A 21,955-nucleotide genomic window follows, 5' to 3' on the forward strand; every position below is an offset into this window, starting at 1 on the left:
GAGGGATTGGGGCCGGTCCCGCTCCTTCTCCCGAGCAAACGGGGCGGGAAGACAAAGACGGCGATGCGGAGGCCGGCGCAGCCTAATGAAGAACTCGCGGGGCTGGTCTCCTACATGGCCTTCCATCGGGAAAGGCACCATGGGCGGGGGTGAAGCTGGCACGCTGCCCCGCCCTCCTCTTCCCCGAGCACCGAGACCTCTGCCCCGGCCTCGCCCACGGCCTCGCCCCCTCCCCCTTCCCCTCACGTCCGGCTCTGCCACCACGGGCGCAGGAGGAGGCGGGACGCGTTGTCGAGCGGCGACCCTCGCCGCCACCGTCGAAGGACCGGGATTCCCTTTCTCCATGATGAATGAGAGGGAGGAGCAGAAGCAAAGGGAGGTAGAAGATGGAAGAATGTGGGATGCCATCTCCCCTTCCCGCTCTTTATAAAGGAACGGGGTTGGGGCTCGGCCGCCTCGCTCGGCCAATCAAGACACGGGAGGCGTAGGGAACCAGGACCGACCCGCTGCCCCAACCAGCGGCGGCCCGGTTTCCCGCCTCCACCGTTTGCCACCCCGAGCGCATGAAAGACGCGTAGCAGACGTGTAGAACCGAGGGGACAGGTGAGGTGACCTCTCCCTACCCCGTGATCATGGGGAGTGGATGCCTTAAAGACCGCGCCCCGGCCCCATTCAGTAAATGAGTTGCGCCTCCACGCCTCCCTCCCTTTACGGGGAAGGTGCGAGCCGCCTCTTTACTGCGATGTGACGCATGTGTGTGAAAACGCCCCACGCATGCCGCCCACGTCACGCACCCCACCCTGCCATGCCGCACACGCGGGTCGTGGGAAGCACAGCGCGCGAAAAATCTTACCACGGTAAAAACCGCCCCGCCTGCCCGCGCACCATTTTGGGCCTGACCCAACAACGTGTTGCGCTTATGTGTGGCCCAGGCCCGGGGGCTCCTGTCGGTGTACCAAACTAGGGGCACATTTTTGCACCCCTTTACCTGTGCACGGGCAGTCAGAGCCGCGCCCGCGACCACACCAAGTAGGGCGAGGGAGGTGAGCCAAGGTAAGACCGAAGCCCAAGATGGTCAGAGCAACGCCAAGGCCAAGGCCACAAAGAGCAAAGGGACAAAGCAGGTTCCCCCGGTAGGAGACCCTTGCTGGGGGCAGCCCCGGCAAGACCCTTGCCGGGGCAGCTCGCCCCACGCCAACGGAGCGAGCCACCCTTGAGCCCACGGCCCCCAGCGCCATCATTAGCGTGGGGCCAGGGCTCGGAAAGGCACCTCTGTGGTGGCATGCAGATCTTTGTGAGGACATATTCAAGATCAGATGAGGATTAGAAGACGACGACTCTCGATAAGATCCTTGCCGAGGAAGGCCACCAGACCCCTGGCAAGATCCTTGCCGGGGACGACAGCGTGCCGCGGCAAGACCCTTGCCGGGCCACACGACAAGACTCGGCCACCCGGCAAGGCCCTCGCCAAGGACACCAGCGGGACCCCCGCCAAGCCCACGGCAGCCAAGTCTCCGCCGCCGTTTGCATGCAGCTGTCGACCCAACCAGCTGGGCAGGCACCTGCGTGGCAACATGCAGCCCTTCGTGGAGGCTCCACCACCGTGCCACCTCAGCTGCATGCCTGCCTACACGGCACCACATGCATCGCTGGCCAGGGCACGTGTCGAAGCTTGGAGGAGCGGCGAGGGACGGGACGGGCCTCGCCCCCGTCCCCGATAAAGTGAAGGGACACCTAAGCCTCGCATTAAATGCGCCTTGTCCTGTAATACGAGGGATAACCTCGTGCCACTGTAGACCTTTCCACCTCCTTTCTGCCACGGTGGCAGCCCCTTTTCCTATAAAAGGAGGCCCGAGGCGACCAGGAGAAGGATTCGGCTTTTTGGAGCTCATTACACTCCATAGCTAGCTCAAGAACTCATAGTACATCCACCAAAGCAGGACTAGGGTTTTACGCATCCTTGCGGCCCGAACCTGGATAACCGAATCGCGTGCTCTCTGCTAGACCCGCTCTTCTCTCAACCCCGCGCCCCGCAACCGCAGTAGGGATTCTTGTGATCCCATAGGTGTCATTTCCCACCGACAAATTCATTGAACGCTGCACCCCTCGAGGGCATTGAAAACATTCCTGTCGTTCGCAAATTCCAAGGCGTCTTTCTCGAAGAACTTCCAGGGATTCCCCCTGCTAGAGCTGTCGAATTCATCATCGACTTGAAACCAGGCACCACTCCTATAGCCAAACGACCCTACAAGATGCCGCCGCAAGAACTCATTGAGCTTAAGGAGGAAATCGACAAATCTCTTCGCAGTGGTTTCATTCGCCCAAGTTGCTCTCCTTGGGGAGCACCTTCTCTCTTTGTCAAGAAGAAGGATGGGACAAACTGATTGGTCCAAGATTATCGTCCTATTAACCAAGCTACCATTCAGAACAAATATCCTCTTCCACGGATCAATGATCTGTATGATCAACTGGCTGGTTCATCAGTGTTCTCTAAACTTGACTTGAGGTTGGGTTACCACCAGATCCGTGTTCGTGAAGAGGATATCCCAAAGACCGCCTTCGTGACTCAATATGGATCATACGAGTACACTGTCATGTCATTTGGCTTAACCAATGCTCCAGCCACCTTCTCTCGTCTGATGAACTATATATTCATGGATTATCTCGACAAGTTCGTCATGGTTTATCTGGATGATATCCTGGTATTTTCCAAGAACGAAGAAGAAGATGTTGAACATCTTCGTCTTGTGCTGGAAAAGCTACAAGAGCATCAACTATATGCCAAGTTCTCTAAATGTGAATTCTGGCTACCCGAAGTAACCTATCTTGGGCATGTCATCTCTAAGGATGGTATTGCCGTCATCCCTGAACGAGTCTAGGCTATTCTTGATTGGATTCCTACGAAGAACGTTAAGCAAGTCAGAAGTTTTCTCGGTCTCACCAGCTATTGCCGTTGATTCGTCGAGAACTTCTCCAAGATCGCCAGGCCTCTGACTAACCTGTTGCATAAGGGTGTCAAGTTCCAATGGACAGACAAATGTCAAGAAAGTTTCCAGGCACTCAAAGACAAGTTGACTTCTGCTCCAGTGCTTGATCCACCTGATACTAAGAAGGACTTCGTCATTTACTGCGACGCTTCCCGTCAAGGATTAGGCTGTGTCCTAATGCAAGAGCGCAAAGTGATTATATGCTTCTCGTCAATTACGCCCTCATGAAGAGAACTACCTAGTTCACGACCTCGAGCTTGCTACTGTCATTCATGCACTAAAGCAGTGGCGACATTACCTTCTCGGTAATCGTTGCGAGATTTTCACTGACCACCAAAGTCTGAAATATATCTTTACTCAGCCAGACCTAAACCTTCGTCAACAGAGATGGATGGAGATTGTTGCAGACTTTGACTTGGGTATTTCCTATACACCAGGCAAGGCTAATGTAATGTCTGATGCCTTGAGCCGCAAGTCTTACTGCAACCACCTCCAGGTTCACAAAGTTCAGCCCTCGCTTGTTGAAGAATTTAGAAAGCTGAACCTCCATATTGTTCCTCCTGGTGCACTCGCTCCCCCCTAAGGATTTTCGCAAGATGAACCTCCGTGTTGTTACCCAGGGTTCCCTCAATACCCTGGCTGTCAAACCAGATCTCTTGGACTCCATCAAGAGAATTCAGAAGTATGACTCTCAAGTTGAGAAGATTAAACGCTACCTTGCAGAAGGAAAGCCTCATTCTTCACTGTTGCTGATGATGGCACTTTGTACTTCAAAGGCCGCCTAGTGGTGCCATGTTCAGAGAAAAACCTGGATATGACACAGGAGGTTATGAAAGAAGCTCATGATACGCCTTTGTCTATTCATCTCGGTAGTACAAAGATGTACCAAGACATTCGTCAGAGATTCTAGTGGTCTAATATGAAGCAAGACATTGCTCGTTATGTTGCCGAGTGTGATGTTTGCCATCGTATCAAAGCAGAACATCAAAGGCCAGCTGGAACTCTGCAACCTATCTCTATTCCTGAATGGAAATGGGACCATGTCGAGATGGACTTCGTCACTGGATTTCCCAAATCGCGGAAAGGTAATGATGCAATTCTTGTCGTCATTGACCGGCTTTCTAAGGTTGCACATTTTCTAGCAGTCAAAGAAACGATCACTGCTAGTCAGCTGGCAACGCTCTATATGTCCAGGATTGTTTCACTCCACGGTATTCCATTGGTTATCAGCTCAGACCGTGGCAGCTTATTCACTTCAAGATTCTGGGCAAGTCTCCAAGAAGCTATGGGGACTCACTTATCTTTCAGTACTGCATTTCATCCTCAGTCGCAAGGGCAAGTTGAACATGTCAACCAAGTTCTCGAAGGCATGCTTCGAGCTTGTGTTATTTCCTTCGGCAAGAAATGGGAGGAATCTCTCCCGTATGCTGAGTTCTCTTATAATAATAGCTATCAAGCTAGTCTGAAGATGGCCCCCTTCGAAGTGTTATATGGACGAAAGTGCCGAACCCCTCTGAACTGGTCAGAAACTGGGGAACGTCCACTCTTTGGTTCGGATATTATCCAACATGCAGAAGAATAAGTCTGCATTATTCGTGAGAATCTCAAGACTGCTCAGTTATGTCAGAAGAGTCAGTATGACCATAAACATAAAGACATGGTCTATCAACCTGGCGAAAAGGCCTATCTTCGAGTTACACCAATGAAGGGTGCTCACCGCTTTGGGATCAAGGGCGAGCTAGCTCCTCGCTATATTGGCCCATTCACTATTCTGGAAAGGCGTGGAAAAGTGGCATATCAATTGGAGCTTCCGTCGAACCTTTCTCAGGTTCACGATGTGTTCCACGTGTCACAGCTCCGCCGCTGCTTCAAGGACCCAATCCGAGTAGTGGATCATGAAGTGCTCGAATTACAACAGGACCTCTCCTATAAAGAGCATCCAGTCCGCATTCTCGACCAAGCTGAACGCCGCACACGTCAGAAGGCAATCAAGTTCCTCAAGGTCCAGTGGTCGCACCATTCTGAAGATGAGGCCACTTGGGAACGCGAGGATCGCCTACGTGATGAATACCCCGCACTGTTTCCTTCTACCTCCTAAATCCCTGGACGAGATTTCTTGTAGCGGGGGAGATTTGTAACGCCCGGATAATTAAGCGACAGTAAAACTCTGCTAATGATGCCATGTCACCTCCATTACTGTTGCTAATCTTTCGTTAGTTCAAAACCGATTCAAAAATCAATTCAAAATATGGCAAACTACAAAAGTTTTCAAACCTTGAAACAAAAATGTTCGGTGGGTGCCAAATATTGCACTGGTAATTATTGTGGAGAAAACAATTTTTTAGAAAGTGCCTAAATATTTTAAAATGAAATAAAACAGAAAATAAAATAAATAAAAAGAAAAAGTGAAAATAAAACAAAAGGAAAAGAAAACCCCCCACTGGACCAGGCGGCCCAGCTCACAGGCCCACCTGGCCCAGCTAGCCAACAGCCGACCCGGCCCCCTGCCTCGTCTCCCTTCCCTGTTCCCCCGACCGGGGTCGGAACAGGGGTGCGTCCCCTCCTGACCGCCTCGCCGGCACCAACGCCGGGAGGGGATAAGGCCGCCACGCCCTCGTCTCCTCGATCCCGCCTCCCACTCACCCCCGCTCTCCCTCTCGGTCCCTGCGCCTCCCCTTCCCTCAGATCCACCTCGCTGCTTCCCCTTCCCCACCGCGTCCGAACACCGTCATGGACCCGCCGCCATGAAACGCGCAGCCACAGCCATCGCCTCGCCTCGCCAGCATGTCCTCGTCTCCGCCATCGTCTTCCTCATCGACCGGTGGCCGCAACTGGAGCTCGGAGGCGCTGCTGCAATGGTCCCCTTCTTCCACATCTCTGGTCACCGGCGTTCTTCACCAACTACGGTGATGCCCCTTGCTGCTACTAAACCACCAAGGGCCATCTTGCGTGCCGCATGGTGAGCTCCTCCGCCTCCTGCTCCTCCTCGATAAGCCCCTCGCGCACCGTAGCTACCTCGTCGCCGTTGCCGTGAGCCCGTCGCCGCGGATCGCCTCGCCGCCGTGGCCATGCTCTCCGTCGTGCTCGCCTGAGCACGGCATCGTGTTCCTGGTGCTTCCTGGAACCCAATGCACCCACGCACGCGCTTCCCCATGGCCCCTAGCCCCTAGCTCGTTGAGCGCCCGAACGCGTCGCCGCACGCGCTCATCGCCGGCAACCGTCCAGTGACCTTTTGGTCCCGGGCTCGTGCCCGTTGTGCTCGTACGCACACGTAGAGGCCTCCTGGCCTTGTAGAGAGCTTGCTGTCGCGCCGCATCGCCGTTCCCTCGGGCTGCCGAACTACGGCGTCCGCCTCTCTGCTCGCTGACGCCGCTCCGGTGCGTCTCCGGCGTCGCCACCACCACCACGTGATGCGGCCCAGTTCCAGCTTTCAAACGCGACCAAAAACACGGCGAACGGACCACCACCGTGGATTTCCGGCCACCTCCCGAGCTGCGCCGCCGCGTTTTGCCTCGCCGGGGCAACTCCGGCGCCAGTGCTGACCTGGCCTGGGAGGGGCCCACCCCTGGGTCACTGCCTGTGGGCCTAGGGGCCCCAACTGGCCACGCTGACCAAAGTCAACAGCGCTGACGTGGCTCCCCTGTGTCTATGACATGCGGGCCCCACGCCAAAAACGAATAAAAATAAATAGATAAATTGCTAATTAATTAAATTAGTTAATTAAAAACTTAATCTCTCACTGACTACTGGGCCCCACCCACTAATTAACCCATTTAGTTAGTTTAAACCCCTTGTTAGTGCCCCTGACAATGACATGTGGGTCCCACAGGACCCACCCGTCTGGTTTGACTAGTCAACCGACCATTTGACTTGCTGACATCACTCTGATGTCATGCTTGCGTCACCGTTCATTGTTCTGGATAATGTTGGATTTAAATATATAATTAAAATCAGAAAATGATTAAAACTTTAGAAAATCATATAAAATAATCCGTAACTCGGATGAAAATACTTTCTACATGGAAGTTGCTCAGAACGACGAGACGAATCCGGATACGCAACCCGTTCGTCTGCCACACAACCCTAGCATAGCGAACACGCAACTTTCCCCTCCGGTTCATTTGTCCGAAAACGCGAAACACCGGGAATACTTTCCCGGATGTTTCCCCCCTTCGCCGGTATCACCTACTACCGTGATTGGGCACCCCTAGCAATGCTCATTGTCATGTCATGCATCGTCATGCATATGTTTGCATTAGATTTATTGTTTCTTCCCCCTCTTCTCTCGCTAGACTCTGAGACCGACGCCGCTGCTACCCAGTACGACTACGGTGTTGACGACCCCTCCTTCTTGCTAGAGCAACCAGGCAATCCCCCCCCTGATCACCAGATATCGCAGATTCTTATCTCTACTGCTTGCATTAGAGTAGTGTAGCATGTTACTGCTTTCCGTTTATCCTATCCTGATGCATAGCATGCCCTTGCTACTACTGTTGTTACCTTTACCTGCAATCCTACATGCTTAGTATAGGATGCTAGTATTCCATCTGTGGCCCTACATTCTTGTCCGTCTGCCATGCTATACTATCGGGCCGTGATCACTCGGGAGGTGATCACGGGTATATACTTATATACATAGTATATGATACCTGTGGTGACTAAAGTCGGGTTGGCTCGTAGAGTACCCACGAGTGGATCTTTGTGGCGGAGCAACAGGGCAGGTTGAGACCACCTAGGCAAGAGGTGGGCCTGGCCCTGGTCGGCTTTCGCGGTTACTTCATAATAACACGCTTAACGAGATCTTGGTATTTGATCTGAGTCTGGCCACTGGCCTATACGCACTAACCAACTACGCGGGAACAGTTATGGGCACTCAACGTCGTGGTATCAGCCGAAGCCTTCTTGACGTCAGCGACTGAGCGGCGTGCGCCAGATTGGACTGGAATGCCTGCTCTTGTATTAGGGAGGCTAGGTCTGCTTTCGGCCGCCCTCGCAACATGCAATTGTGCAATGGGCGATGGGCCCAGACCCTTGCGCCATAGGATTTAGACCGGCGTGCTGACCTCTCTGTTGTGCCTTGGTAGGGCTGCGACGTGTTGATCTTCCGAGGCCAGGCATGACCCCGGAAAGTGTGTCCGGCCAAATGGGATCGAGCGTGTTGGGTAATGTGGTGCACCCCTGCAGGGAAGTTTATCTATTCGAATAGCCGTGTCCCTCGGTAAAAGAACGACCCGGAGTTGTACCTTGACCTTATGACAACTAGAACCGGATACTTAATAAAACACACTCTTCCAAGTGCCAGATACAACCCGGTGATCGCTCTCTAACAGGGCGACAAGGAGAGGATCGCCGGGTAGGATTATGCTATACGATGCTACTTGGTGAACTTACCATCTACTCTCTTCTACATGCTACAAGATGGAGGCTGCCAGAAGCGTAGACTTCGATAGGATTAGCTATCCCCCTCTTATTCTGGCATTCTACAGTTCAGTCCACCGATATGGCCCCTTTACACATATACCCATGCATATGTAGTGTAGACCCTTGCTTGCGAGTACTTTGGATGAGTACTCACAATTGCTTTGCTCCCTCTTTCCCCCCTTTTCCTTTCTTCCTGGTTGTTGCAACCAGATGCTGGAGCCCAGGAGCCAGACGCCATCGTCGACGATGACTCCTACTACACCGGAGGTGCCTACTACTACGTACAGGCCGCTGACGACGACCAGCACGCCTATTTCGATCTGTATCCCAGTTTGTGCTAGCCTTCTTAAGGCAAACTTGTTTACTTATGTCTGTACTCAGATATTGTTGCTTCCACTGACTCGTCTATGATCGAGCACTTGTATTCGAGTCCTCGAGGCCCCTGGCTTGTATTATGATGCTTGTATGACTTATTTTATTTTTAGAGTTGTGTTGTGATATCTTCCCGTGAGTCTCTGATCTTGATCGTACACGTTTGCGTGTATGATTAGTGTACGATTGAATCGGGGGCATCACATCTTTGCACCCAACAAATATCGCTGGTGCATCCAGAAGCATACACCCGTAGGCAGGGAAAATATTGGTGCACCAGGACATTTGATGATATCGGTGCATCGATTGAGATTACTCATTCTAAGAATACTGAAAAAAATCTGAAAATAAATTATGTTGTAGTGGCAACAAAACCCTTCATACTATAAGATTTCATATCCAAATTTGAAATCATGGTATGAGAATAAAAAAATGACAAAATTCATTGATGATAAAGAAATGGGCTGAATTCAAGGCCTTGTTTACATTAGTTACTATTCACATTGTGATTGTCATTTTTGTTTTTCGATATGCACTTTTTATTTGGATCTGGAATTTTATACCATAATATATATGTACCATACTTTCATCCTCACAAAATTTCATGATTTTTCAACGCTTAAAATGTAATTATGGTGACTGGGTTCACCAGTAGCACCAAATGTCCGAGTGCACCAGATATGTCGTCGTAGGCATGCCTCGCATGTAGATATTTAAGACCCAAGGAGGACAACAGTGCCCACCAACATATATAAATAACCCATAAAAACAAATATGTTCTTGTTATTGTCGGCATGCTTGTTACATTTACTATGCCTATTGTTAGGAAAACATAACCATCAACGATACTCCCTCTGTTTCTAAATATGTCTTTTTAGATATTTTAATATAAACTACATACGGATGTATACATACATATATTAGGGTGTAGATTCATTCATTTTGCTCCCTATGTAGTTCATATTGAAATCTCCAAAAAGACTTATATTTAGGAATGGAGGGAGTACATGTCCTAGTCCTTGACTAGGTATCAGTTGGTGTTTATATTTCTACAAATATTATTAGTTTTTCCTTTGAGTCTCACATTCAAGAACAAATGCAATTATATCATACAAGTACATAATTTAATTATGAACATGAAAAATAGAATAATGACAACGTTATTATGTCATCTAGGTCATATTTCCAACACCCGTGTGCAGGAAATCACCTAGTAAAGGCTGACATCAGGGCCCATCGGACAAGCCCATTGGTAACCATAGCTGAGGCCTGGCGGGCTTCACCAAGGCTTCAAAGACCACCATGTCCACTCCAGGCTCAGGAACTGACCCACCAACAGGGGGCGAGCACATGGGGCGTAGGGGAGAATATCTGACGCACACATCCATAACATACTTATATCATGTCACAAAAAATCATATTTAAATTAGATGTACAACTCTAAAAATGAAAATGTCAAATCTTGTTATGATAGCGTTCTTTTTATATTGGGTCATAAATTTGGCCCATTAACACAACCAATGCTAAATTAGCCTAAACCACATGTGGGCTGGGTGGCATTATGAGTTTATGGGTCATGTGGGTTGGGTTGGCAGGTTCGGGCATGATTTGGAGAGACTTGGAGGGACCAGTCATCTTTCGAAATCACTATTTGAGGAGTACTCGTTGCAAAGATCATTCCAATTCCCCTGGTTGCGACAAGTGGCGCACATGCAGCGCGCCACTTGTCGCAACCTGAGAGTTTTCCCTTTTTTCGTAGATCCGATTATTCAAAAAGTCTTATCTCTCAAACTTTATGTCCAAATCTCGAACCACTTTCACCGTTGGATTCCTCGCGTCGATATCTTCAAAACTAGATCCCATGTTGATAGGTTTTGACGAACTTTTTTTTCACGAAAAAACCGGACGAAAAAACCGAACTGGGAGCACGAGTTTTCTCCCTTTCCGAAAGAGGCACGCCCGTTCCTCTCACGAAATTACAACCGTGCCTCTCGCGGAAGCAAAACCCTGACTCTCGCGGAAGGAAAAAAAAGAGAAAACGTGTTTTTTTTCGTTTTCGAGGAGGCACGGCGGTGACTCTCGCGAAAGCACAACCGTACCTCTTGTGGAAGCAAAACCGCGACTCTCGTGAAAGGAAAAAAAACAGTAAACGCGTTCTTTTCCCTTTCTGAGAGGCACGACCGTGACTCTCACGAAAGCACAACCGTGCCTCTCGCGGAAGCAAAACCATGACTCTCGGAAAAAAACAGAAAACGTGTTTATTTTTTCCCCTTTTCGAGAGGCAGGGCCGTGACTCTCGCGAAAGCACACCCGTGCCTCTCGCGGAAGCAAAACCATGACTCTCGCGAAAGAAAAAAAAACAGAAAACGCGTTTATTTTTTCCCTTTCCGAGAGGCATGGCCGTGACTCTCGCGAAAGCAAAATCGTGCCTCTCGCGGAAGCAAAACCGTGACTCCCGCGAAAGAAAAAAAAAGAAAATGAGTTTTTTGGCGCAAAAAAAATTATTTTTCAATAAATTATTTTTTATTGAAAAGCTAAGGAAGACCGGTGGAAAACCAAAACGTCGAAAAAACCCAAAAAAACCATTTAAAAAGTCAAAAATGCGTGCGGAAAAATTAAAAAACAAAATCCGGAGGAAGCGCCCAAAGCGCGACACGTGACAAATGGCTGAGAGCGCGCCAAGTGACGTTGATCGTTACGAGGCTCCCGAAGAAGCGCTTGTTAACTAGTTGCTCTCGTCATCTTCTCTGCATATCATTATCTTTTTCATTGCAAAGATGCCTTTGAATCTGCAGAGCAGTGTTGTTTTGCAAGGACTGTCATCGTTGGATCGATACAATATGGACACCTTATGATGGAAATCAAGAAGCTTCCGGGAGCAAGTGGGTTTATTCCGCAGAAAATTGAGTGTCACCAAAAATAGAGTTGCTTATAGCCCAACTAATATTGATGTACTGGAGGTAGCACTGTTTGTTGGTTGCGCCATGTTCCAGACAGTGTCCCTAACTTTGTATTAGCATACTGTAACACTATTACCGAGGAATAAAACCCACTATTTCCCTGGAAAAAATCAGGCCTTGTTTTTTTTATCTTGATATTTTCACAAAAATGGCTTGACCAAAGAAAAAACAAGTTGCCCCTTCACAGTAATATCTGGAATTGGTCCACTATCCTGGACGACGAATGCCCATGGCCCTTATTCACATTTCAACTATATATGGATACATGATGTCACCATTGAATTATTTTCTTCATATCAAACCTCCGGGTTCAGAACGATTCGAACTCTAGTCGACATGGGAGCTGAGCTCGTGATGGTTATGTCTATTGTCCTGCTTGATTGGCCCATGTATGTAGATGCCGTGCTTTCACCATCACTTACTTTACTCAGCACTGTAGGCTGCTTAGGCTCCATTGATAAGCTCATGCTTTCAAAGTTCAGCATGGTGGCAACATCTGTCATGGTGAGCCGATCTGCTGGATCTTCCTGGGCACAAAGGAGTGCCATCTGAGCACAACGTGTTATCTCGGCGATTTCATATCCGTTCCCTAGAGACGGATCAACAAGCTCATGCAATCTTTGGTCCTTCCACATATGCCAGGCCTGAAATAGTTTTCCAATAAACTTGGCATGAGAGAACAGCAGTAATTTATAAAAAAAAAGGTATGGTTGAGAGATAACATTCAATGTATAACTATGATAAGTCTATATTTGTTCAGTTCACTCACGTAGCGTACAAGGTCACCAACAGTATCCCCTTGTTTCTCGAGTATGGTATTCTTCCGTCCGCTTATGATTGCCAGAACCAAGACGCCAAAGCTGAACACATCCGTCTTCACTGAGTAAACTCCTCGAGATGCATACTCCGGAGCTTTGTAACCACTGAAAAGTGCAAACAAAAGAGATCAAAACTGCAATGGTGGAATCTGTAACGAATTGTTTGAGCTCATACCAAGTGCCCACAACCATGTTTGTATGTTCTTCTGCTACATCTGAACTCAGTGCTCTAGCTGATCCAAAATCAGCAATCCTTGGGTTCATGTTATAATCCAAGAGGATATTATTTGGTTTCAAGTCCCTATTGACAATCCATAACATGGAGCCTTTGTGCATGTAAACAAGCCCCTCTATTAACCCTTTGATTATCTTGAGTCGCTTAGACCAGTCTAGCAATGGCCCTTTTGTTCTGTCTGCAAAATGTTGAAATGAAGATTATCTTTTAGACAAAACTAATTGCAATTTATATTCGTATGTAAACCAAACTAGAATAGTTATAAGTTGATTATGATGCTGAATGAGAGCTATCGTAGCATTGCATGTAACTGTGAATGTTTTGAATCTACCCACATATACTTAAAATAAAATGAAGTGTGCTTGAAAAAAATAACTGTGATGTCTGATCATAATGAAAACATACCGTATATGTGACGGTCCAAGGAACCATTGTGCATGAACTCATAGACTAGAATCCTTTCTTTCTCATGAATGCACCACCCAAGTAACCTAATCAGATTGGTATGTTGAAGCTTTGCAAGCTGCAATTCACTGCCGAGTGTTGCGTACTCATGAGCTCTCTTGATGGCAACCGTAACTCCATCGGACAACTCACACTGCAACGGTTCCTGACGGAGTTTAGATAACATTCTCCCAAAAGAAATCAGTGCTTTATTGGGGAGAAAAGAAGACGGAAATCCTGATTTTCTAATGGAGCTTCCATGTGGCCGAGTGGAATCTGGCCTCCATTAGCACATCAGGATCCATGCCTACTTTTGCCCGTATAACTCATTAACCCACACAACTCTTCAATACTTGCAGACGGAAGTATAGAAATACTAAGTGAGCTTTTGTCGGCCTGTGTTCGTCGAAGTGAGAGAGTGCAGAGAGAAGGACAATTGCACGCCTCCATATTCTCTCTCCCCATACAAAAGGCATGCATTTTATTTCATTGTGATTTTTTTGGATGATTGGTATCTCCCTAACCAAAAGTCAATCGGATTTCACATTTTTTTTATATTTGAATTCCTAGCGACAAAACCTTAAAAAATATCAATCTTGGATACAATTTGACTAGTTTAGATTTCAATTTTTAACCATATTTCAAGTTCAGTTATTCCGGTTGTTTAATTTCACTCATTTCATACTAATTTCACACACGTCACTTATTTCAATCCGAGTAATCTCAGTTACAACATTTATTTTACTAACTTCATCATGTATTTCAGTTCTATTGTTTCATATATTTCATTTATACTAATGATATATGGTCAAAATTAGTTTTGTAACAATTTCAAATTTAGACTTAATCCAGTTGTGCAATTTCTAGTTTCTATTTCATACATGTTTCGGTTTTGTCACTAAATTTTAAATCTATTTGAAACATCTCAAATAGATTTCAATTATTTTAGCAAAATTAATAAGCCTGAAAATGAGTGAAATAACTTCAAAATCATAAATAAGCACTGACATTTTAGTGAAATAACTGAAATTCAGGTGAAGTGTTTCTGAATTTGATTTGAAACTTGATCAAAATATTTTGTCAACTTTCATTTGTTTCAGCTTTCAAATTTAATAGTTGAAATATGAAATATGATTGGCATAATTTAAATTGATTTGAAATATGATTGAAATAATTTGTCAGCATTCAAATGATAAATGATCACACGAATTTGAATTATTACCTATTTTTGAATCAACATCAGAAAAGATTTAACACATATTTTAGTTGATTGAATCGATCAAATTTAAATTTGTTTAAAATGTATCCAAGATTAGTCTTGTTCTACAGGTCTTGTCACCGGGATTCAGATATAAAAAAATCAAAAACGGAAAGTTAAAAGATATCAATCATCTAAATTAAAAGGAAATAAAATGCATGGATTTTGTTTGGGGAGAGAGGCGAGAGAATTGGATAGGTATGCATGCAAATGTCCTTCCCTCTGAGCATGATCCAACACTAATACCGGTACATAGAAAACAATCAGACCAAGGAATCTAATACCAAAGTATACAGGTTGCTATTCAACGATGCATGTTGTGCTGGAAAAAAACCGGACTAGTCAATCCCACTCCGCGACATAGCAGAGCCGTTAGGAATGCTTTTCGGAGGAAGACACACACTCACTTTCTTAGTTTATTCCTACGTTCGCATATATTTACCTTGTAAACCGTGGCAAATCCACCCCGTCCAATTATTGCCTTTTCTGAGAAATTTCCTGTACCATCCATGATCTGAAAGAAGTTGAACTTTGAGAATCCCATGCAAGTCGCTTCTATATGGGCACAAAGCTCCATAAGTTCTTCAACGTTGGAGATTTTCTGCTCTTGCAGGTCCACTTTGCCTGACTCGTGGATAAGCTATCCTTGTCAGTTGTCACCAAATTGGATCGCAAAGAAACATGGACATGGCCAAGAGAATGCAAAATGTAAAGAGCACACTCCAATTTGTCTATAGCATAGATCATCAACTCATCCTAAGTAGGGACTTCCATCTTACAAAAAAAAAATGGAGATTGTAATGCAAGTCATGCAATATGCCGATCAAGTTTCTGCCACTCACATCGCATTTTTCATGTGGTAACTACTTGAGTGAACATGTGCTAAAACCGATTTTTTTAGACAATGAATTCCTCAACTATAGAATTGTATGTTCAGTAGTTTGAAGTTCGAAGTTCATAGTCTATCCGAAGCATATGTTGCTTCCACTAACTAGTTCTTTTCCATGAGATGTGTTTATTAACTAAAGTTTGGCCACGGTAGATTCTATGCAGTGACACAATGTCTGCTCATGATAAAGTATGCACATATGACAAAAAATAATATCAAAATCATCCATATGGACATTTTAATTCTCTCTGTTGTAATATGCCCAAGAGCATGAGCAGCAGGGTATAACAACTGTCAACCGCACACAGACGTAATAAAGCTATTCTGAAATACTTGAAGAAAATAAGGCTGTCATGAAACTTCAGTCTATTACTTCCCATATCCGAGTCCATGATTAACCGCATTAGGAAATTCATAGAAGTAACTACTTACCTACAAATGGCTGTTCTTGAACATTGCGAAGTTCTGTAGCTCCTTGAACGCGTATTTTGGTGAACTCCAAATCTCTTGCTGGAAATCTAAACGTAGGTAAATCTCATCACTACTATATCTATATACCACCCACCAATGGCTTCACCACAGTCCTAAAAAGTGGCAAAATTCATACATTTGAGGCTATAACTGAGAAACTTATGACATGGTTACATAATTTGAGCTTCATGCCCATTAAATTTAAAAAGAAAAAAATACGCTTATTGACAAAGATAATAGAAATTTGTCAAGACACTGTATATTTTAAGACAAGCAAATTAACTCATCGACTAATGCACATCTTATATTACAGACATAAATCTACAGATATGTTGCAAGTATGTAACATGTACTGTAACTCCCAAATATAACTGCTTCTATGATCTAAAGCAAGCGGTAGCCACTAGTCAACCAAATATAATCAACAATCATCTGGTTGTCCCTTGTCACTTTTTCAGCATACCAAGTGGTTAACCTTCTTTTTTTGGCCGGGGAAGTGACTAACCTTCCATGTTGTTACTTGGTCAAAAGACACCACAAGACTTCAGATTAAACATCAATACATGATGAATAAATTCTCAGAATAATAATAAACTACATAATGAAAAATTATCTGGCCTGATGTGATGATTTGAACTATCTGTGACTACACTGAGCACCCCCTCCTCGACCTGCTAGACAAGGATAGCAAAGTGACAAATATTATTTATGTTCAATTGACCAGCATAGGCTGTATAATTCAGGTTAGGCATAGCCTTATTAAAGAGCAGAAACACCTTGTCAAATCAGAAATTGCTAAACTGAAATCGAATTGTTGAACTGATACTGCCAATTTGCAATCGGAGTCAGACGCAGTCATGCAAAGGATCACTTGAACAGATATGCTCAATCGAATTATAAACAAACTGCCCGAAAATCAGTGTTTTTCCTCAAATCACCAAATTTCAATACTATTAACCATGGCACGGCGAGTATTTGTCGAATTGTCAACGAGGGCGATGAGCGGGATGAGGCGGATGAACATGTCGATCTCGTGCTGCGCGGCGCAGAGCTCGTCGGCCATCCGTCCGCCCAGGAGCAGACGGCGGAGGTAGCCGCAGTCCTGGCACGCCGTAGCGAGCGCATAGCACCGCCGCAACGCGGCTCCGAGCTGCTCCAGCGGCCGCCTGGTGGCCTCCCGCCGCATCAGCTCGTCGAGCTCCAGCTCCCCGAGCAGGCCCCCGACGAGCTCGACGTGCTGTGCGAGCTGCACGCAGGCGTCCCGGTGGCGCCGCGCCGCCAGGGCGGCCTGCACCACCATGGAGACCAGCCCGAGCGCGTCCACGCCGACCAGCTGTGCCACGCTGGAGGCCTGCCCCAGGGCGCCCCACAGGCGGCTCGAGGAGCTGTCCCACGGCGTCGCCATGCTCGCTGCCTCCCGTTTCTGCGCGCTGCGGCCTCTCCTGCCCCAGGCGACCGGGCTTTGTTGTTGCCGCCATTGACGGGCAAGGGCTCGACAGGTGTGTGTTGGTGAGCTTGTGTTTGACGGAGACTTTGACTAAGCGTGGACGCGTGATAGTAATATTATGCGAGTGGCCTCTTTGATTCAAATTCAAAGCATTTTAATACTCGTAGAATTCTTACTAAGAGCGTCTTCAAGGACAAAGTGTCTTCTCCATATAGTATTCCGCAAGGCGTTTTGGAGCTCGGCATCTATGGAGGCTGAAATTTTCGAGAAAAAAAAATCAATATTCAAACTTCTTAGCTTTTCAAGGACAAGTATACAGGGATGTGATGTATAAGTGTGTAAATTTTCAGGATGAAATATCTTGAAATGTGAGTTGTGCAAAAAAAGTCATGGATTTTGAGGATGAACAGTGCATGTACATAACCGTTGTTATCATCATCATTGCAGCAATCCCTTTCCAAGTTACTTAAACTTGTAGTCAGTGTATCGCATCCGGCACTATTGTAGGACATATTATCAATCAGTCGATTATCTTTATATTGTCTTCAGTGAGTTTGTCTTTGCTATCCGATCGCTATGTGTGAGTAGTTCGGTAGGACAATGGGTTGAGGCAATGCCTTGCAACCCATGTATTCGTGCAAAGGATCATTGGAATGACTTTGTATGTTTGATGTTATTTGCGTGTCCGATTGCAATGTAGTTTCCTCTTGTCTTATTTTCGATCTAAGACCCCACAGGTACCTAGGATCCCCTAGATCAATCCAGGAGGAGGTAAGGAGCGAGGAGGATGCGGAACGCTAACCCGAACATCAGTGAGAGAAGGGGCTAGTACCGTAGCAAGAAACTATTCTTTGTGGACGAATGAGGTGTAGTTATTAAACCGCCAATGCTTTTGTCTGGATGTTTATTCTTAGTAACCGAGGTAACCCCGCGAGACGGTATGGGGCCACAGTTAGACAACTGACTCTTGATGCAGGTCGCGCATCGATCAAGACGTGCTTCGTACACCCCCCCCCCCCCCCCCCGGCATCGTCGTGTGGGAAGCACGTCATAGCAGTTGTCTTATAAAGCACAAATTAATATCATTAAGATCTCGAGCACAAATATAAGGTTGTGAGAGTAAGGCCTCATATCCATGCATGTTTTAATACTAATGTTTACATCCTTAAGGTTGTTAAAGGTCCGGCTGAAAAACTAGAATTTAATTCATTAGCAAGAACTTGTCAGAGCCTTTATCGTAATGCACATCCTCTCGGGGTTTGATAACTCAGGGTCATCACTCCTTCGGGAAAAGGTACGGGAACCTTCTGCTATCCAAATCGGATCTCAAACGGTACTATGCATCTTTTTTTATTAAGAATATGAGGAGCATACGACATTTTATACAAGTGGTGCAATCATAGGTGTCAAGCACTCCTCTACAGAGACCTGGTTACAAGTACTAAACTATTCTTCCTGGAACTCCACAGGCTCTCGCGATCTTCCACAAGATGAATTCCTCGTTAAGTCTCCTAATTACCGGAGGAGGCATCGTTGCTACTTTATCAAGACGTGATTGATCCTTTCAAGCCAAATAGCACATAGAGAGTTCAGCTCACTGTGATTGCGCACTGGCATTGCATTTCTCACGAGAGGCCACCACTCTGACAACGATGTTGGCCTGCTAGGCGTGAACTAATGAAGCCGAAGGGGCAACATCGCATTATACTAGATGTTGCGGGAAAGAGCACCCCAAGAGCATGTGGCTGGCGGTCTCCTCCTCCTAGTAACAGAGCACACAAACATGGCACATGCTATATCTACCGCCGAGCTAGTTTGTCTCCCAGTAATTTGTTGTTCTAACCATGGGTTTGAGTCTATAAGAGCAGCTCCAATAGGTGCCCTATTTTAGGGAACCAAAAACTGCTCAAAGCAAATTTTACAACACCAAAAAATCCTTTCCAGGGCACCAAAAAATGTCCAACTCCAACAGAGCCCCCTAAAGTGTTTTGGCAATCAGACTAAAGGAAAGCGAGCTAATCAACTGAATGGGAATATGTGACACTTACTCTGGTACTTACTTGGATATTCGACTTTAGATCTCCCGTGGTTTTAAGCAATTCTCCTAGCCAAGGCTCCATCAGCTCAGTTTGTAGCATGGCTTCTTTGCTTGAGGTCACCTTATGCTATGGAGTTCTGGCAACCGAAAATAATGTTGAGGTTCGGGGAAGTTGGATTCTAGTTGGTTGGCACAATGGCTGAGACACTTGCTATAGCTTGATCTTGTTCATACAGGTTGTGCTTTTGCCCACTTGGGTTGATCTCGGGGAGGCTTGGAGCAAGGGAATGCATTAATTGAGGCATTTCCAAGTCTTGAAACTGGCATTACTACTAGCCACTAGAATGTATGTTACATGTAGTAGTGGATTTGTATTAAACACTCTTCAACTCAAGTGGCAGCCGAAGAGGTAGCGAACTCCATATAAGCATACCCATGTCATTTGGTTATAGGTTCGGAACCTCGGTAACATGAAAACAACATGCAAGAAACACCTCTTTGGAGAACATGACTAGGGCTTTTACCTCCACCATAGAGAGGCCTGAACCTGTATAATCATTGTGTCACCCACCTGCGCATCACTAGACCAAGCCTCGTTTTCTCCCCTCTTTTACTATCAGATTTTATCCCACGACAACCGAGGCATCCTATTGGGGCTCCTCAACCCCCTGGGCATCCACCCCAGGTGCCCTGGTCTGGTTGTCTATGTCCTTCCCGACATAAAAATGACTTCTATAATTTTGGGATTTTTCCTGTTGCTGCAAGTTTTTTTCCTCTGAAACCAAAACCATGAGCTGGCACTAAGAACTTTAATATGTTAATCCAAGTAAAACTCAAAAAAAGTTGCCTAATATTATGATGATATGGCATGAACAATACTAACATTGTATAGATACATTTCAAGACATATCAGATGCACTGAACCAATTTCTTGAAAATACCAGGGATGTCAAAGATGTTATAAACTAGAAAGCTTGCATAAATGTTCAAGTCACGCTCCAGGTACCAATTGGAGTGTTGATTGAAAGTTTTGGACCTATGCTGAGAGTCTCGTTCTGAATCCGGTCAAACAAACTCGAAAATGTTGGGAGAAAAGTTATGCATCGGAGTTTGGTCCATAGCCTTCACCTATGCTCCAGGCCTCCAGCCACTTCGGTGTCAATCTCATTGGAAAGGAGGAAGGGTACATGGAGCAAAAAGAAGAAAAAACACAAGTTTGATGGACACTAATTCAGTGGTGAACACATGTTATGCCGAGTAAAAGAGTAAGGAGCCCTAGCCTCCCACTCAAATTCCCAAGTTGTCTATATATTCAGAAGATACACCGAACTCTTATATATATGTGTGTGTAAGGATCGTCACCAGAATTTTTGTAAACCCGCAAAAGCCAACGAACGTTCGCTAGGAGTGGATGGCATTTTGCAATGATTTTGATGACAATTTGTGTTGGCCGAGCAACGACAACCCCGTTCGACTCGTGTTTTTGCCAGAAGATTGCTTTTCCCGTGACAACTAAAGTTGGTAGCAAAACATTTGCAGTTGCCATCCCTCCCAGCGAACGTTCGCTGATTATCATTTATTTTTTCTCAGCTCGAAACCACCCCGAGCCAGTGTCTGACTTGAGTATTTCTTTCACTGTACACAGTAAATGATGACGAGCAAATTAGACACGCCACTGTAAACCCCGTGCTCGGTCGGTCGGTCGGTCCTCCAGGGCTTAAACGAACACGTACGGCCTGGCCGGAAAACTCTGGCCGTGCGAAAGCAGCAAGCATTTGCGCGACGACAGAGAGAAAGAAAAAAGCAGCAGTAGTAGTACCACTAGCAGCAGGGAGTGAAGTCTGTTTTAAACCTTAAAATTGTAGAACTAGTCGGGAATAGACCCTCACCTTTAAATCCCTGAAGTTTGTACCTCGTACTCATGATCTCGATCTGATCCAGACCCTTTCACTTAGCTTACAACAATTTGACACACCGGGAAAAAGACAATCCCACTGGAAAAACTTTCTACTCTCACTGATTAAGTGGGCCCACGCGTCATCATATCCATCTTCGCGCTCGGAAATGGATCAGAAGCGCCCCGATGCTGTGCATGCGTACATGTACGCGTCTAGCCGGCGGCCAGAATCGGTCGAGCAACGTGCTGCGTTGTACATACATGTGTGTTCGTACTTGTGCATGAATTACCTCGGAAAGGTACTTGGCTCGTGTATTATTTGTGTCTCGTCGTAATGGCCGCTGCGGCGGCCGACGCCGTTCGGGCGCTGCACCGGCAAGACTAGCATGCGCACGCTGCGGTGAATTCCATTCCTCGCATTGGCAAGACCTGCATCGTTCACATGCAATCCATGCTCGTGCACAAGTGACAACGGCGGCCCGGAGAGCAACTCCTGGCTGGACATCTCGGCCACACACACGCCCGGTGACGCGACTCTCAGGTCTCAGCTTGCCGCCAGTGTCTTTGTCTGGATTGGGCAACTCTCGTGCGAGCGCACTCCCAATTTGTAAGACAATAAGTTTTGGGGAATCAGCACAACCCTCTAGGGATGGCTTATCTCATTATATATAATGGTTGTGTTACAATATGTACCATATACGTACATAGGTACAGAAGC

The 21,955-nt window shown here is 46.4% G+C and overlaps 1 protein-coding gene across 1 annotated transcript; it reads right to left on the bottom strand.

The window, feature by feature from the left end:
* Positions 1-11,761: 11,761 nt before the first annotated feature.
* On the bottom strand, positions 11,762-17,369 carry LOC123148806 (putative cysteine-rich receptor-like protein kinase 23). The gene is made up of 8 exons (XM_044568298.1): positions 16,814-17,369; positions 16,474-16,526; positions 15,817-15,902; positions 14,938-15,119; positions 13,199-13,391; positions 12,734-12,971; positions 12,510-12,663; positions 11,762-12,384 (listed from the first exon to the last, which is right to left on the bottom strand). The coding sequence occupies exons 1-8, from the start codon at positions 17,258-17,260 to the stop codon at positions 12,037-12,039; spliced, it is 1,701 nt and encodes a 566-aa protein (XP_044424233.1). The 5' UTR covers positions 17,261-17,369; the 3' UTR covers positions 11,762-12,036.
* Positions 17,370-21,955: the final 4,586 nt, after the last annotated feature.

Source organism: Triticum aestivum, chromosome 7A (genome assembly GCF_018294505.1).
Source record: "Triticum aestivum cultivar Chinese Spring chromosome 7A, IWGSC CS RefSeq v2.1, whole genome shotgun sequence".
Lineage (NCBI taxonomy): Eukaryota > Viridiplantae > Streptophyta > Magnoliopsida > Poales > Poaceae > Triticum > Triticum aestivum.

Excerpts from the sequence above, each read along its gene's own strand:
- LOC123148806 (XM_044568298.1), bottom strand. The coding sequence starts at position 17,260 with ATGGCGACGCCGTGGGACAGCTCCTCGAGCCGCCTGTGGGGCGCCCTG. Across the intron at positions 13,392-14,937 it reads GATTTGCCACGGTTTACAAG|TGTGAGTTGTCCGATGGAGT; the intron begins GTAAATATATGC and ends GAACCGTTGCAG. Across the intron at positions 12,385-12,509 it reads TTGGTGACCTTGTACGCTAC|GCCTGGCATATGTGGAAGGA; the intron begins GTGAGTGAACTG and ends AAACTATTTCAG.